Here is a 14405-nt window from a genome sequence, read left to right as displayed (position 1 = left end):
AACAGGATCCCAGGAACACCAGGAAGCAGGAAAACGCCGCATGGCATTCTCTTTTTGCTAAGTTTTGAAAGCAAAAGTGAGCCAAAAGGAGGCTAGAAACTGGAGAAACTTCTCAAGGCTCCGCATGGGGTTTCATTTAAACACTCTGCTGGGAAACTTGCAACTCTGCAGCTGAGACTACAAAAAACCACAAGATCACCTGCATGACTACCACATCTAGCCTTTGCAGTTCATCATGAAAAGCAATACCTGATAGCTTTTATCCTCTATTATTTAAAGCGGATTGTCACACGGCATGTCATATCCATCATTCTGTGCTCACTCTCACGCTGAACAGAGAAAGGAAAATTTGGAACACGCTCTGTGAATGCTTTAATGTTCTTTCAAAGAAAGCAGGTTTTGTTTGAATCAATCTCAACTGTTCTACCGGTTATTCCACAGGGAAAATATATATTTCTTCTTCTAATAAATTATGTGAATTTATGTGCATAGAAAGTGGAGAAAGTCCTTAAAAGGTTTTGAACAGATTTTTTACTAGTTTATACATCCCATACAAATTGCATTTAAGTGTTGATTTGGGAAAACAACATCTGCCCAGAGTAAGCTGATATTTTTCCTCTTTTTCCATTTTTTTAATCAACCACTACCTGAGCAATTATTCATTATGAGTAACAGCATCTGATATAGCACTTCTTTTCCTCTAAAGAGTGCCAAAGCAAACTCTGTGTAGTGGCATCATTTCCACTACTGACCTCAAGCGTATTACTCCAGGTGCTTAAATCACGCAGCAGTGAGGAACCTTTGATAAGAAATATGCAGACTAACTAATATTAACTCAAAAGGACCCTTACGTGGAATTACTCTGCTTAGATCTTCTGCATAATGTGGTCTATATAAACTCATCACTCCTTATAGACAGATTGTCTTGATTTGAAGGTATCAGCTAGATCATCCTTAGATTGGGATTCTCAGGTGTGTCACTCTACACAACTAGGAAACATCTTACCTTCTTACCAAAGGCAAGGACATATCTTCAATCACACCTACAGAGGAGGAGCACAGCTTTCAGACACACCCCGATATCTCCACCTGCACTGAATCACTAGCTTAGTTTCGAAAGGAAGGGAAAATCACTGCAACATTCATGGCACTAAATTGGAGGCTCGGTATATATATGATGGGATTTTGTTTCTTTGCTGCCTAGATTCTCATTGGAGCAGTAATTGCCATGGGCTCAGCAGATCGAGATGGTCGTCTCCATCCTGGTGATGAGCTGGTGTATGTAGACGGGATTCCAGTGGCCGGCAAAACCCACCGATATGTGATTGATCTTATGCATAATGCTGCCCGAAACGGGCAAGTGAATCTTACTGTGAGGAGAAAGGTGCTACCCACGGGTGAGTGAAGCCTGGGGAAGGTGAAAGGAAAAACAGATCTCAGTGTTGGCAGCATAAACAGGTGCTGTTTAAAAGAAAAAAAAAAAAAAAGATAAAATTAAAATCAAAGTGAATGTTTGTGTTATTTTGAAGAAATAATAATTGTAAATATGTCCCTTGTTTCTGTCACAAAAACACTACAGCTGAGTGTTGTTTTCTTCAGAAGTGGAAACAGTATTGGCAGCCCTGGTGTGGTGATCATGAGTGCTCTGGATTTGTTCCATGCTGTCTTCGTCTGTGCTGTCTCCTCTTGTCCGCTTTTGGGACAAAATTTTCACCTAAGTTAAAGCTGTTAAAGCTGACCATGTCAATAAGCGATCAGAGAAAGCCTCAAAGACTGTTAACTGTTTAGGGCAGGAACTCATTTCACTCTTGTATGTGTTAAAAGCCCATTTCTGGTCTCACTGATGTCATCTGGAATTTCCGCCCCCCCCCCGCCAGCTGCAAGGCAAGCTGGCTGCAAACCTTCTGTATGGCACAAGTGGCTCCTAGGAACAGGGCCGGGTCCTCCCTTCAAGCAGATACATTCAGAAAATAAACCTAAAACAATACGAAGAATTTGAAATAAATTAAACCTTTAGACTAGCTCAGTCTCAAATATTGCACAACACTGGAACCTGGAAAAAATGTGTGGCAGCATCTATTAAAGCTTTAATGGGAGAATTTGCTGCAGGTCTATTGCAACCTTTGCTCACTCGAGGAGAGAAGTTTATTTAAGAACTTTTGAAACATTTGTGGTGACTACACCTCACTGAGGCACCAGAAATGAGCAAAAACACGCTGCCAGCCTGTCCTGTCGTCTGCCTCCCCGTGCCCTAGATCCGCTGTCGTTGCCTGCGCCATTCCCCTTGGCTCCCCTGCCAAAAAGCCGCCCTCCCACTCACCTTCGTCTTCGCAGTCCCCCTCCCACTGCGGCACCGCAGCTCCTTGCCAGCCACGCTCTCGCGGGACTGACTTTCTTCTGTTACTGACTCCAGAGTCCTCCAGCCAGAAAGGTCCCCCTCCGCCCGGCGCGACGCCCCCTCGCAGCTCCCCCAGCGCTAGGAAAATGGCCAATAACCAAGGTAATCCGCCGAGCGCTTGCGATTAGCACCTTTCCCGGGTCAGCCGGCTGTGCGGACTGCAGGCAAAATTAGCAAGAGGGTTAGCACAGGGTGGATGCCAGCCTCGGCTGCTGCTTGTTAAATATTAAATAAAAGGGTCTATTAGACACTCTGGTCTCCTGGCACAGAAAATGAAGCAAGCTGGTAAAACACCTGGAGTTATTCTTGGGCCTTGAGAGTGCCACACCGGGGAGTATAACGTGTAACTCATTAATGTTTAAGCATTTCAGGAGCTGAACAGGATTTTAATTTGGTGTGTTACAACATAAGCTTTGTGGAAAAAATGTAAAATGACGGATGTTGGGCATGACTGAAAAATGCTATACTAACACATCAAGCCAAATCATTTCATGTGAATTTCACACCAGTGTGAATGTATACAACAGAGGGATCTGGGGCTTTCCTTACCTGCCTGATAGCTGATGTACATATCTTAGCCCTCCCGGGAATCACCATTTTGCACAGATACTTACTTATCTGGAACAGAAAATCACCATTCAAAGCTCTGGAAAACCATTTGATTGGGAAAATGCAGTATTTAGAACAACGCAGATTAAAGTGCCATTTTTTCACAGGCAGAAGTAAAATGTAATTTTTCTGATGAATGTCTATTGCACAGCTGACAATTGAATAGCCATTTAAACTTTTCCTCCTTTGTCTTTCTTTTCCTATACTTAATGGCATTCAGTTGCATTCATTTATGGCCAAGCCAGCTCTTGGTCATTCTGCAGAGTAAGATAATTTCCTTTCTGTTGCAGCCATACTGACATAAACAGTATTCAGTTTTCTGAAACATGACAGCCAGAAAATGAGATCTCTCTTGTCACTGACTATGGCATTTAGTTGCAGATTTGGTTCAATAACTGTTGGAGATTTTCAATTCTCATGCAGGAATATAATAATTGTTTTTCTTCCTCTTTATTCTCTCTAATCACTTTATTTCATAGTTACAGAAGGACTGCTAAAGGACACACCTGACTGAGAAAACAACAGCTTGTCCTTGGATGATGTTTAGTTTATTAATATATACACACTGAAGGTCTAATTTGCAAGCTCTCTTCCTAGGATATATGTGTGTACGCGTAAGCTCTTCACATGTTCAGTAGAATGACTCTGCCACTCTCATAGCTCCGAACAGAAAACGTATTACTTACATTCATCTGAATGTTCTGTATTAAAACTGTCAATAAATAATGATTTGTGTAAACAACTTAGATCTGCAAGGGGTATAAATCTTTTTTCCCATCTGGAAGTGTAACTTTACCGTTTTCAATTGCCAGACTGCTTGTACTAAAAAAGTGTGTAATCCCACAAGATTTAACTTGTTCCCTGTTCTTGTTACTGCAAAGCAATACTGAAGTGTGGACGGACTCCATTTTCACTTCTGCCCTTTCCAACTTGCCATACAAGAGCATCTTCAAAAGCTTTAAATGAGCACTGTTTCTGTCACAACACCCACAGAAAAACTATTTGTGATTATTTTCCATTGTATAACTGCTCTGCTCCATGAACGTATTTTGAGCATGCTAATCAACTTGTAAGAAAAATGTTATGTAGCTAATCCTAATCACCCTATGTTAGCCGTCCACTTAAATTCTTTTAATCCAAACACAAATAATTTTATATTGGATTAGATGGTCATATTTTCCTCTCGATGACAGATCAACCAGCAGACAAGGCAACAGTGCTTGCTAATGTTTTTGCTATCAAGACGACCACTGTTTCTTACTTTCCTTTCCTCTCTTTCAGATAGCTTAGCAGTAAGCGTTCATGCTTGCTTTATCTGATCGCCCTTGAATGTTTTGCATAATTGTGTAGATTCCTGTCTCTCTGCATCTATTACAGCTCCTAGGTTAATACTTGCAGTAGTCTGGGCTATAGACAGTCAACTGTATTCATGTTGCATTAGCAAATGTAGTGTAAGTCACAGAGCCACGGAGCAAGTCAGGCTGTAACACTGGTGTGATTTATGTTGTAGGAGAACCATGCCCAGAGAATGGCAGAAGCCCAGGCTCGGTGTCTACGCACCACAGTTCTCCAAGAAGTGACTACACTACTTATGCTAACAGTAATCACGCTGTCTCTAGTAGCAATGCTACACCCCCTGAGGGCTTTGCTTCTCACAGCCTGCAAACCAGCGACGTGGTGATCCACCGCAAGGAGAATGAAGGCTTTGGCTTCGTTATCATCAGTTCCCTGAACAGGCCCGAATCTGGGTCCACAATAAGTAAGTAAATTGCATTTTTCAGCTTAGATTTTTTCCAAGTTCACCCCTAATTAAAAAAAAAAAAAAAAAAAAAAATTCATTAAAACCTGACACCTGCTAATTAACCACTGCACAGATTAAAGCTGTAAAGCTGAAGGGACTCTCAAGGTTGCTTCCAGGGGCACTGTTTGTCTGTTGTGTCTTGGACAAAACCAGAGGTTATTCTGGCCTCCAAGTTTCTGTGCTTCACACACTCATTTGGCTGTCAGAGTACAACAGGACTCACCCACAAAGTAGATTTTCTTTGTTCCTACATCCCAAACAGAGACTCTGCAAGTTACCACCAGGGTTATATGAATAAATTATTCCTCCAGACACAATTGAATTATACCTTCTTTTTTTTTTTAAAATCAAGATGAAGTTCAGGAACTTGAAAGAAAAGCTGAGATCACAGCAAACCCCATGACAGCAGCTGTCCAGTTAGGGCACTGCAGAAGCAGGTGCAAAATGGGAAAACTGGTTACGCAGAGGCCCAGGGAGGTTGATTTTTTTAATTAGCTGGACTATACATAGTATAAAAGTTATGACTGAGTACAGGGATATGGTGAATACAGTGACAACACCTGCCCTTAATGATTATAGTTCACTTTCTGTCCAGAAAACTAATGTTTGCTGGGGTTCAACTTTATTGTTTTAATATAGGCATCCAGTGCTGTTTGAGATGTCCCAGGTACCAGAAGTGACATAGGACCTACAGGAGACTCAGAGCCTTTGATAGTGGCAGCTGTAGGCACAGGGATGCCCTTGGGTGTTCCAAATGACATTTAACGAACTTTGAGCTAAGTCCCTTGGAAGGAGGAAGCATAAAGAGCTTTATGTTGAGACACATCTCCCACCAAATCCATCAGAAATTGTGGATGCTAACCACCGCCAAAAAAGCAAGACAAGTAAGAATATTTGTCATTTTACAAGTTGCAGCCTAATTCAGTCCTTTCCCTGTTTTGAAGGAACTGTTCTTTTGCCCAAAAATGCTTCCTGAGAAAATAAAATAACAATTTCAGCTTTTAGGGCCAAACTTCACTCTTCTAAATTCATAACAGAAAAGCAACTGAGAAAGTAGTGGGAAAGCCATATCTCCTAATTGCAGATGATCTCAGTAAACTTCTTCGCAGTATTTCATGATCATGCACTTATTAAAATGCTTCTTTTTCATATTACCTCAGCTGAATTTTAAAATTCCATGATTGCTAGAATTAATATTGTAACAAAACCATGGATAATTAGTCTCTTGGGACTCTGAGTTTTCACTTTATTGAATATAATAGCCAAGTGGAAGTTCTTTGCAGAAGATCAGACAAGAAAAAAAAAAATCCATAGAGGACATTGAGATACATACATATTAATCAGTTCAGTCAGTCATGAATTTTTCAAGAAAATTATTTCACAGATAAGGTTTGCGGTTAGGGGAGATGGAGAAGAGAAAGAGGAGAAGTGAAAGAGGAGTGGAAGAGAAAGAGAAAATGCCCAAGCAACCAACAGTTCTATGACTGGAGTATTCTGCTGAGGACAACAGACCCAGGTTCAAGATCTTGCTTTGCCTTCTACCCTCCAAAATGTTCTTGAGGTACTCTTCTTTCTCCATAAGCAACTACATAGGTAGCCACTGTTGAACCTCAGTTGAACACCTCCAATGGTAAATGAAAATGACAGTCTGCTGTGGAACTGACAAGCGAATTTATTCAAATAATAACTACGTTGAATTTCAGTGATCCCAAAGAGCACCCAAATCCTAAGTTTACAAGAACTGCAATCAACCAAAAAATGACATTTGCTGTAGACAGTGACTGAACAGAGAAGAAATTACCCTTTCTATGTGAATTCTGTTCCAAAAATATAGTAGAAAAAATAAGCTGAAAATTACGTACTTTGTCATCAGTAATAAAAACAGGCTAAAAATCATTGGTTTTTTATAGTTTAAGGGAGAATAATTTTCTTTATTTAATTTGGGGGGGGAGGGGGGGGGAAGTACTTTGGGCTATATTAACAGGAGCATAGCCGGTAGATTCAGGGGAAATTATTATCCCCTTTTACTCAGCACTCAGTAGGACCTGTCTAGAAAACAGTATCCAAGTTCTGGGTCCTTTGGTAGAATCAGAACAGAAAAACTTCAGCAGCAGCCACTAAGACCTCCTGAGGTCCCTTCCAGCTTGAAATAACCTGAAATCCTTTGATTATAACGCACAATCAGGGGTAGAAAGTGTATTAGCAGTAGGAAAGTGTCAACTGGATGTAGGAAGTGTAATGTCCAAAATACAGCTTACATCAGTATCAAAATACGGATCTGCGTGGCACCATGTTAAGCACCCTGGTTAGTCACTCACTTGCCGTAGCAGTAGTATGTTGATTTGGTGAAATGTTGTACTATATTTCCAGTGTTCCTGGTTTCAAAGCCAATGAGCTTGTTGCCAGCTCATGCATCCCCACAGGGCACAGAGTGATGCTGGGCAGATATACCCTAATCACAGGCAGATAAATGTTAATGTTGTAATTGCAACGCAACTCTCAAAGAATCAAAATGGGCAAAATAGGTCAGAAAAGGGATTATCTTGTAGTGCCAGACACTACTAGGAATAGTGTAGCCTAAGAAGTCGTCTCACTGGGAGCATCCTCAGGGCAAAGTGAGGAAGAGTTCCTTTGATTTAAGAATGTTCATTTTGATAACTCTATTCACCTCTCTACTTTCTTGTAAGAGCAAAAGACTTGAGGACTTGGAAGCATGAGTATCATCATTACTTTTACTCAAGAAAGCAATTAATTTTGCACTGAAAGTATTTTCCTTTTTCTTGAAATCACTCTTGTAAACTGTGTTTTACAATCCAACAAATTACAACAGCTCTTACTCAGTACAGGAGCATGAACTTTGTGTCACTGGGCTCTTGTGCTTCAAGCACTGTTAAAATTTAGGTAGTCGTTCAAACAGAGTTGCTACGAGCCGCAGAGCTGCAGGTTCATGGGTTTGCTGCTTTGCAGCTGGCCCAAAGCTCAAGGGGTTACGATGAAAGCTCACCCTCTGGGTGTTTGCCAGGGGGAGTTAAAAGCAGCTCTGGCTGTGAAGCTGTAGAACCACCCCACGAAGTCAGAGGAGCAAAGCTCCAGCTGAGTCTCATATCCCTTTCCCGCCCTCTGACGGGTGTGCGCTGTGCTGCTCCCGTGCAGCCTATTAGGAGTGCTTCACGCTCCCTCTGACCTGGAAAAGGGTGATGAAAGGCTCCAGAGCTCCCAGAATTGAGGGTGTTGTTCGTGTTCTAAGGCTTAAGGTCTTGGTCAGCTTTTCTCTCAACACGCTTTGCAAGGGGTTCATCATCACTGTTGATTTACAGACCTGCCTTTGCCTTGCAGAAATTTTCAAAACACTAAGAGCAACACTAAGGGCAAACTGCAGCCATAATCAGGAAACAGACGATTTTTTCCCATTTTCTGATAGGCAGCACTGCAGTAGCTGTCATTTAAATAAATTACTATTTAGTGGTTAGGAGCCAGCCTTTAGATCTGGATACAATTTTGACTTACTGGTACTTGCTTAAACATCCAATTCTCATGGCACGTTTCTTTTCCTGTGTTCTATAATGGTAGAAATTTTGTCTGCCCTTTGTCAACACATTGCCTGGGATGTTCTCTAACCCAGCACAGGGGATTATCTTGCACCAAACTACAGTTCTGATGTGGGACAGATCAGGAGTGGAAAACAGGTGACAGGTATCGAATGAAGAGAATTCACAGGGCAATGCAGGAGCATAGACAAGGTCAGCCATGCTTCAAAATACCAGTAAAAGAAGATTAAGTGTATAAATAACAAAATGTGTTTGAGTGGTACATCCAAGAGCAGGTTGTTTTGGCTAGTGCAGACCCAGAGGATCTTAGAGTGCTAAGAGATTAAAAAAAATTCACCTGACCAGGCTCCTGACTTGTTCCTAACAAAGGATCAACTTCCACTGCCCCTAAAACATATTATCATGCTTTACCCTAGACCTCATCCCAGCATTAAAGGGTGCTTTGGCTCTCATCTCCCTGCCAGACAGGCCACCTAAATTTGACCTTATTCTGTGCATTCTTTTGCTACGCAGGCTATGTACAGGTTATCAAAATTTTGTCATCTCCAGTGGTATTTCTTTAAAGGACTGTGTCACATTCCCAGGTGAATGCTTGGAAGCTCCAAACTCTAGTTTTTCACTTGTAGTTTGGGGTGGATCTGGACCGCTTTGTCCTCGTGGCTCTGTGGAGAACTTCCCAGGCAACTGCCTTTGGCTCCCAAATTACGAACATCTTTTAGATGCTCTGGTTCAGTGGCCGAGTTAAGTGGCCAAACTGAGCAAACCTACAGCCTGTTTCTGAAGTCCTGTCCTGAGGAATATCTGTGTGCTTCCCCCAATAAAAATACCTGCAGTGGCATGTGGCTCTGAGAGGAAGGGCTCCTCCTGGGGCTGTCCCCTCTGAGTCCCCAGCGTCTTGCATCGACGCATGAGGCTGTGGAGGTGCAGCTGTGCCTGGGGTGGCATTGCCTCATAGGACAGTGCTGAGTGACACATTACAGCTAAAATACTGAAACTGAATTAATTAATCTACCCTTTGCATTATGTTTAGGATAATACTCAATAGTGTGTGTCCTCTGTGGTAAAACTCCATTCTTGTGGAGATTTTTAGGGTATGAAGATAAGTTCAGCATCTGCATCCTCTGGAAAAGGACTTGTAGCCAGCTGGAAATGGCCAAAAGGAGATTTCTGGGTCAATTTGCCCCAGAACTTTATGGAGTACATATTTCCCTGCCTACTTCCTATCTTCCTGCTGTTTTTACTTCATATGTTTGGGATGCAGCTTCCTCCAGGAGAAGAATTTGTGATCCCCTGTAAATCTCTTAACACCCTAATTTCTGTAGAAAGAAACCATGTGTTGTAAACAGATCTTGTTAACTGGCCACTTCCAGTGAAACTGGAATACTGGCAATATTTCCATGAATTTTACTGTAGCAGGTACTGTCAATTAGCACACTTACAAAATGTAAACAAACTGAAAATACAGCCATAATCAATAAGCAATTTTTATAAACTTAAAGGCAGAAGACTGCTCATACTTGTTATGCCCTTCCTCCTGTTTAGCAAAAGTGGATTTGTAGATTTAATTTGCCCCTACACTGCATATGCCAATGACTGCTGGATTTTCAAAACATGATAAAACAGAGTCTAATGGAAGAAGTTTCTCTCATTTCTCAAAACATGCAGTCTTAACTAAAAACCATAAATCCAAGATAAGCCTCTGCTGACTGCAGAAAACAGCATTCTGAAATAAGTCCCATTCAGCCCCAGAGTCTCTTTGAACTCCTTGCAGTTTAGAGATAAAAAACAGCTTATTGATCAGTGATAACTGTGTGATCTGAGACAGTTATTTGTGCAGCAATTTCACCCATGCTTCTTCCTGGGTAAGATAGTGCCCGGGGACACAATTTTCTGTGACCAATCTGCAAATTCTAAAGAAAGCAGAGCTTTGGAAATTAGGATGACTGTCAACCCCACCTTGGAGATCTTTGGAACAGAGCATGCACCTGTAGCATGAGATCCCTGTGGAACATACTTGTGACTTGTGGACAACGAATTTGGTTTCTCATTTCTACTTGGCTTTGATATTCAGGTTTGAGCTGCTGTTCTGTCTCTTCAGCTACAAAACCACACTTTCTAAGCTTGTTCAACTGATAGTTTAATTTGGAGCTAATAGAAATTGTTAGATGATTCAGTTTTTCAAATCAATATATGCAATTAATAATAGTGAAATAACCTTAAGAAGTCAAAGAGGTTTTTAATATCACTGAAAATACATTGCTGCAGTTTACAGCCATGAAATACTCAATTGACTATTTGATATTTTCTGGAGAATAAAGCAGGGAAGATCTCGACCACATCACTCTCCTCTCCAAATGACTTCTGTCCTCCAGTGTGATCCTGAATAGGCCATTTGGACCTAGTGGTGCTCCTCTTGTGTTTTTAAAGAACAAATTCTGCGAGTTTTCCTAGCACAAACCTGGGAAGGGAATCGAGGTTTTTCTAGCGATTCCACAAGGCCCATTTTACTTTCATGAGAAGGCTGAATTAAAGTACCTAAGCTCCATTATTTTTTTTTTTAGATGTCCAGATTTCTAAGGTATGTGCACTCCTTCCCACCTAGCTTCTTATGCCTGTGCTATGCAAGTAAATACGCTCCCTATCAGCACACAATGGGATGTTTCAATTCATTGGTTCATTAACCTTGCAAACAAAAGGGATTATTGTCATCTCCAACTATGCAGCATGCCACAGATTTCTATTTTCCAAATGAGCGTCACATAAAATAGCCCATCAATTTCAGGAAAATATTTTATCTTGCTTCTAATATTAGCCCCGATACAAAGTCCACCATACTCAAGCTTCCCAAATTTTAGACTATTCAGTAGCAATGAAATTACAGATGTTTACATTTAATATATTCTCCCAATTAAAATATGATATGCTGGAGCCTGCTAGTTGAATGAAAACTCTTGCACCTTTTGAGAATTGAGGATATAATAAATATTCATGTGATCAGCTGTATAACATTGAAAAGGCCAGCTGGCTCAGGAAGGTTCGTTTGCGTGCTTTGCTATCTATATTCGTTAACACTAGAAAAGATTGCAAGACTATCTGCCAGAGGGTTTAATAGATAAAGTAGAGGTTTGATTTTTTCCCCCTTAACTGATCGTTTTTGACATTTAGCTACTATATAGGGGAAAAAACAGGAAAGTTGTTTTCTACATAATACAGGCTCAACCTTTATGACTAAAAATACTGAATAGATGTTAAAAAATTTATTGATGTAAACCAGAAAAGCATTATTTGTTGGTTGCGTCTTCTTAGAACCAGCTATTTCTAGTATATGGGTCTCCCAAGTGAGGAGAAATCATTTTTATTTCCAAAAAAACAAGAGGCTGATATATACATAGTGTTAGAAGCAGTACCTGTATTCAGCAACTGCTCTGGCTTTGTGTACAGCTGACCAAAGCGTATGGACCCTCAGATGCAACACCACAGAATTTACTCTTTCTTTTCTATGATACGAAGGTGTGGGAAGGATGTTGATTTGGATCATGGAGAGAAAAAGTGGGTGATTTTATCAAAGAAAAATACTAATATAGAGAAAAAAATGTGAAATTGTAGTTATCAATAAGTTACTGAAAGTCGACATTATCCACTTTCTAAATGCAAAGATTTCTTTTAAATAATTTTCTCTTAATCTTTTAATTCAAGTTCTCTTTTGATAATGATCTTAGAGCTGATCATTGCACAATTAACTACCTTCTAGGAAAGCATCAGCTGCTAGATGCCAGTGCTGGGTCAGTTTGTGTTCCTGACACAAATGCTGTAAGTATCTGAGAGAGATTTAGGGAGAGAGGTTGACGGCTTCAGATATCTTAGTAGCTTTGGTGCTCTCAGGATTCAAATCTTCCTGAAGTCATGAATTTTTTAAAAAATACACTGCAGAAAAGTTAGATCCCATCATAAGATCCATTGTTAGGAAATGCTTCTGCGGCATCACTGTTCTCAGCTAGATTTTTTTGGATCTAAGATTATGACTTCTGCCTCGGAAAGATATTTTTTTTCTTAAGGTAGATATCCATATATATCACTCAAGTATCACATTTTGGATAACTTGCTAGTATTAGAGAAAAAAAAATCTATATATCTGTTTTGAACGACCGTATGTTTCATGTACATATGAACTGTATGTCACTAATTTCCCATATTTTCAACAGTTAAACAAATCTATATAAATATCTGTTTACCATAATATTTTTCCCTTGCAGTCTCATCTATTGTGTAGTCTGAGAGAACTAATAAACGAATTATTCTGCAAAGGGGCAGCTTGTTTTCTGTGCTCACTCTTAGCATGAATAATGGGATTCCTGAAAAAAAAAAAAAAACACAGATCCAAGTGTTTCTGTACAGCCTGCTTAATACTAAATGTTGCTCAGGTAACTCTGTTTTGAAATAAGTGGATCAAATTCTCTGCAGAGTCTAATCCAGGCACGCGCTGCCACTGCTCAAAATGTTCATATGTTTGGAGAATAGCTTGTGGCGAATTCTTAAAAGAGGTGTGAATAGATTAGTAAAAATTTTTTAAGGGCAAGTGGAATCATTTATCAACAGTAAAGTGATTTGGGACTTCCTTTAAAAGGTTCCGTTGTTAAATAGTCTGCTTAGATAAAAATAAAACACTGAAGGAGCAATTCAGGAAAAAAAAATGATGTGTTAACAAAGTCATAATTCAAAGGCAAACATGGGAGGCTTCTTCTTCAGAAGAGACCTGTGATGCTGGGAGAGACTGAAAAGCTGCAGAGCTCCGTGCTGTCCCTGGCCATCACCAGAGAGGACACCACCTACAGCAGACAGGGACCTTCCCCAGGCATCTCCTCAGCTTTCACAACCATGACTTTATGATTTAATCAGCAGTGCATCCACCCCTGTGTATTTTTCTAATTCCTTTTTGAATTCATTCATTCTTCTGGGCCTCCAGAAGGTTGCTCCACCTTCTCTTCTCCAAGCTGCTGATAGCGAGCTCACGGACTACTCCTTTGAGAACAGGCTGTTTTCTGCTTCTAACTGCCATGCTGTCTTTCTCTGAATCTTTGTTAGCTCGGTGCTGTGATTTCTGAGGCGAGGATACTGAAACTATCCACAGTGTTCAGAACAGGTTGCCCAGAGAAGCTGTGGATGCCCCATCCCTGGAGGTGTTCAAGGCCAGGCTGGATGGGGCTTTGAGCACCCCGATCTAGTAGAAGGTGTCCCTGCCTATGGCAGGGGGGTTGGAACTAGATGATCTTCAAGGTCTCTTCCAACTATAACCATTCTATGATTCTATGATTTAGGTACACAGTAGGAACCAGCAATAGTTTTTTTTCATTTGCTATTCTTTTTCTAACTCTTAAAATTCTATTTAGTGTTTTACTGAATTTATGTTTTTAGAGAAGTAAGCATACTTATTTCTAGATCTCCTGAGTGGTAATAATTAATTTAGGGCTCATCTCTGCTTAAGCTTGGGCAGGGTTATTTTTTCCCCATGCGCAACATCTTGCATTTCTTTTCATGAGATCTTGTCTGCCACATCACTCAACCACTCAGTACTGGCTCTTACACACCTGTTTTAGATGTGACCGTTATGAATGATAAAAATTCTCCATTATGGAAATTCACAGTTCATTTCTACCTTTGTTCCTTAGTTTTTACCTAATTAATCCTCTATGAGAATAGCTCCTTCTTATCCCTTCAAGGTAAGTATTTCACCACAAAAGGCTCTTAAAAATGAAAAGGTTTCTTACATATTCTAACAGGTTTATATTTTCATGAACAACCTGTGTATTGGATAGCCTGCAGCCCTTAGAAGCACTCATGCTTGTAAATAAATCCATAAATAAATCCTCCCCTCCCAAGGCAGCAGCAGGGACCACGGTGGCCAGAATATTGTGGCTTAGGAGGAGACTTAGGCAGAGGTCCACTGGGGACCAAGCAGAACCTAGAAACTCCTCAGGATATTACTGAGAGAGAAGGAGCCAGGAGATAAACTTCTCATATTATCTAGAAATGCACAGAAACCAGCTCCTGC

At 40.5% G+C, this 14405-nt stretch overlaps 1 protein-coding gene across 1 annotated transcript in view; it reads left to right on the top strand.

Moving 5' to 3' along the window:
- Nucleotides 1-14405, top strand: part of MAGI2 (membrane associated guanylate kinase, WW and PDZ domain containing 2) — a 536664-nt gene that overhangs the window by 468192 nt on the left and 54067 nt on the right. Inside the window, exons 14-16 of the mRNA XM_009883000.1 lie at nt 1205-1397; nt 2414-2500; nt 4518-4766. Of these exons, the coding sequence (XP_009881302.1) occupies nt 1205-1397; nt 2414-2500; nt 4518-4766 (529 nt within the window). The remainder of the gene's footprint in view (nt 1-1204; nt 1398-2413; nt 2501-4517; nt 4767-14405) is intronic.

Source organism: Charadrius vociferus, unplaced genomic scaffold, assembly GCF_000708025.1.
Source record: "Charadrius vociferus isolate BGI_N301 unplaced genomic scaffold, ASM70802v2 scaffold32, whole genome shotgun sequence".
Classification (NCBI taxonomy): domain Eukaryota; kingdom Metazoa; phylum Chordata; class Aves; order Charadriiformes; family Charadriidae; genus Charadrius; species Charadrius vociferus.
This window is presented reverse-complemented; position numbering and strand designations above follow the sequence as displayed.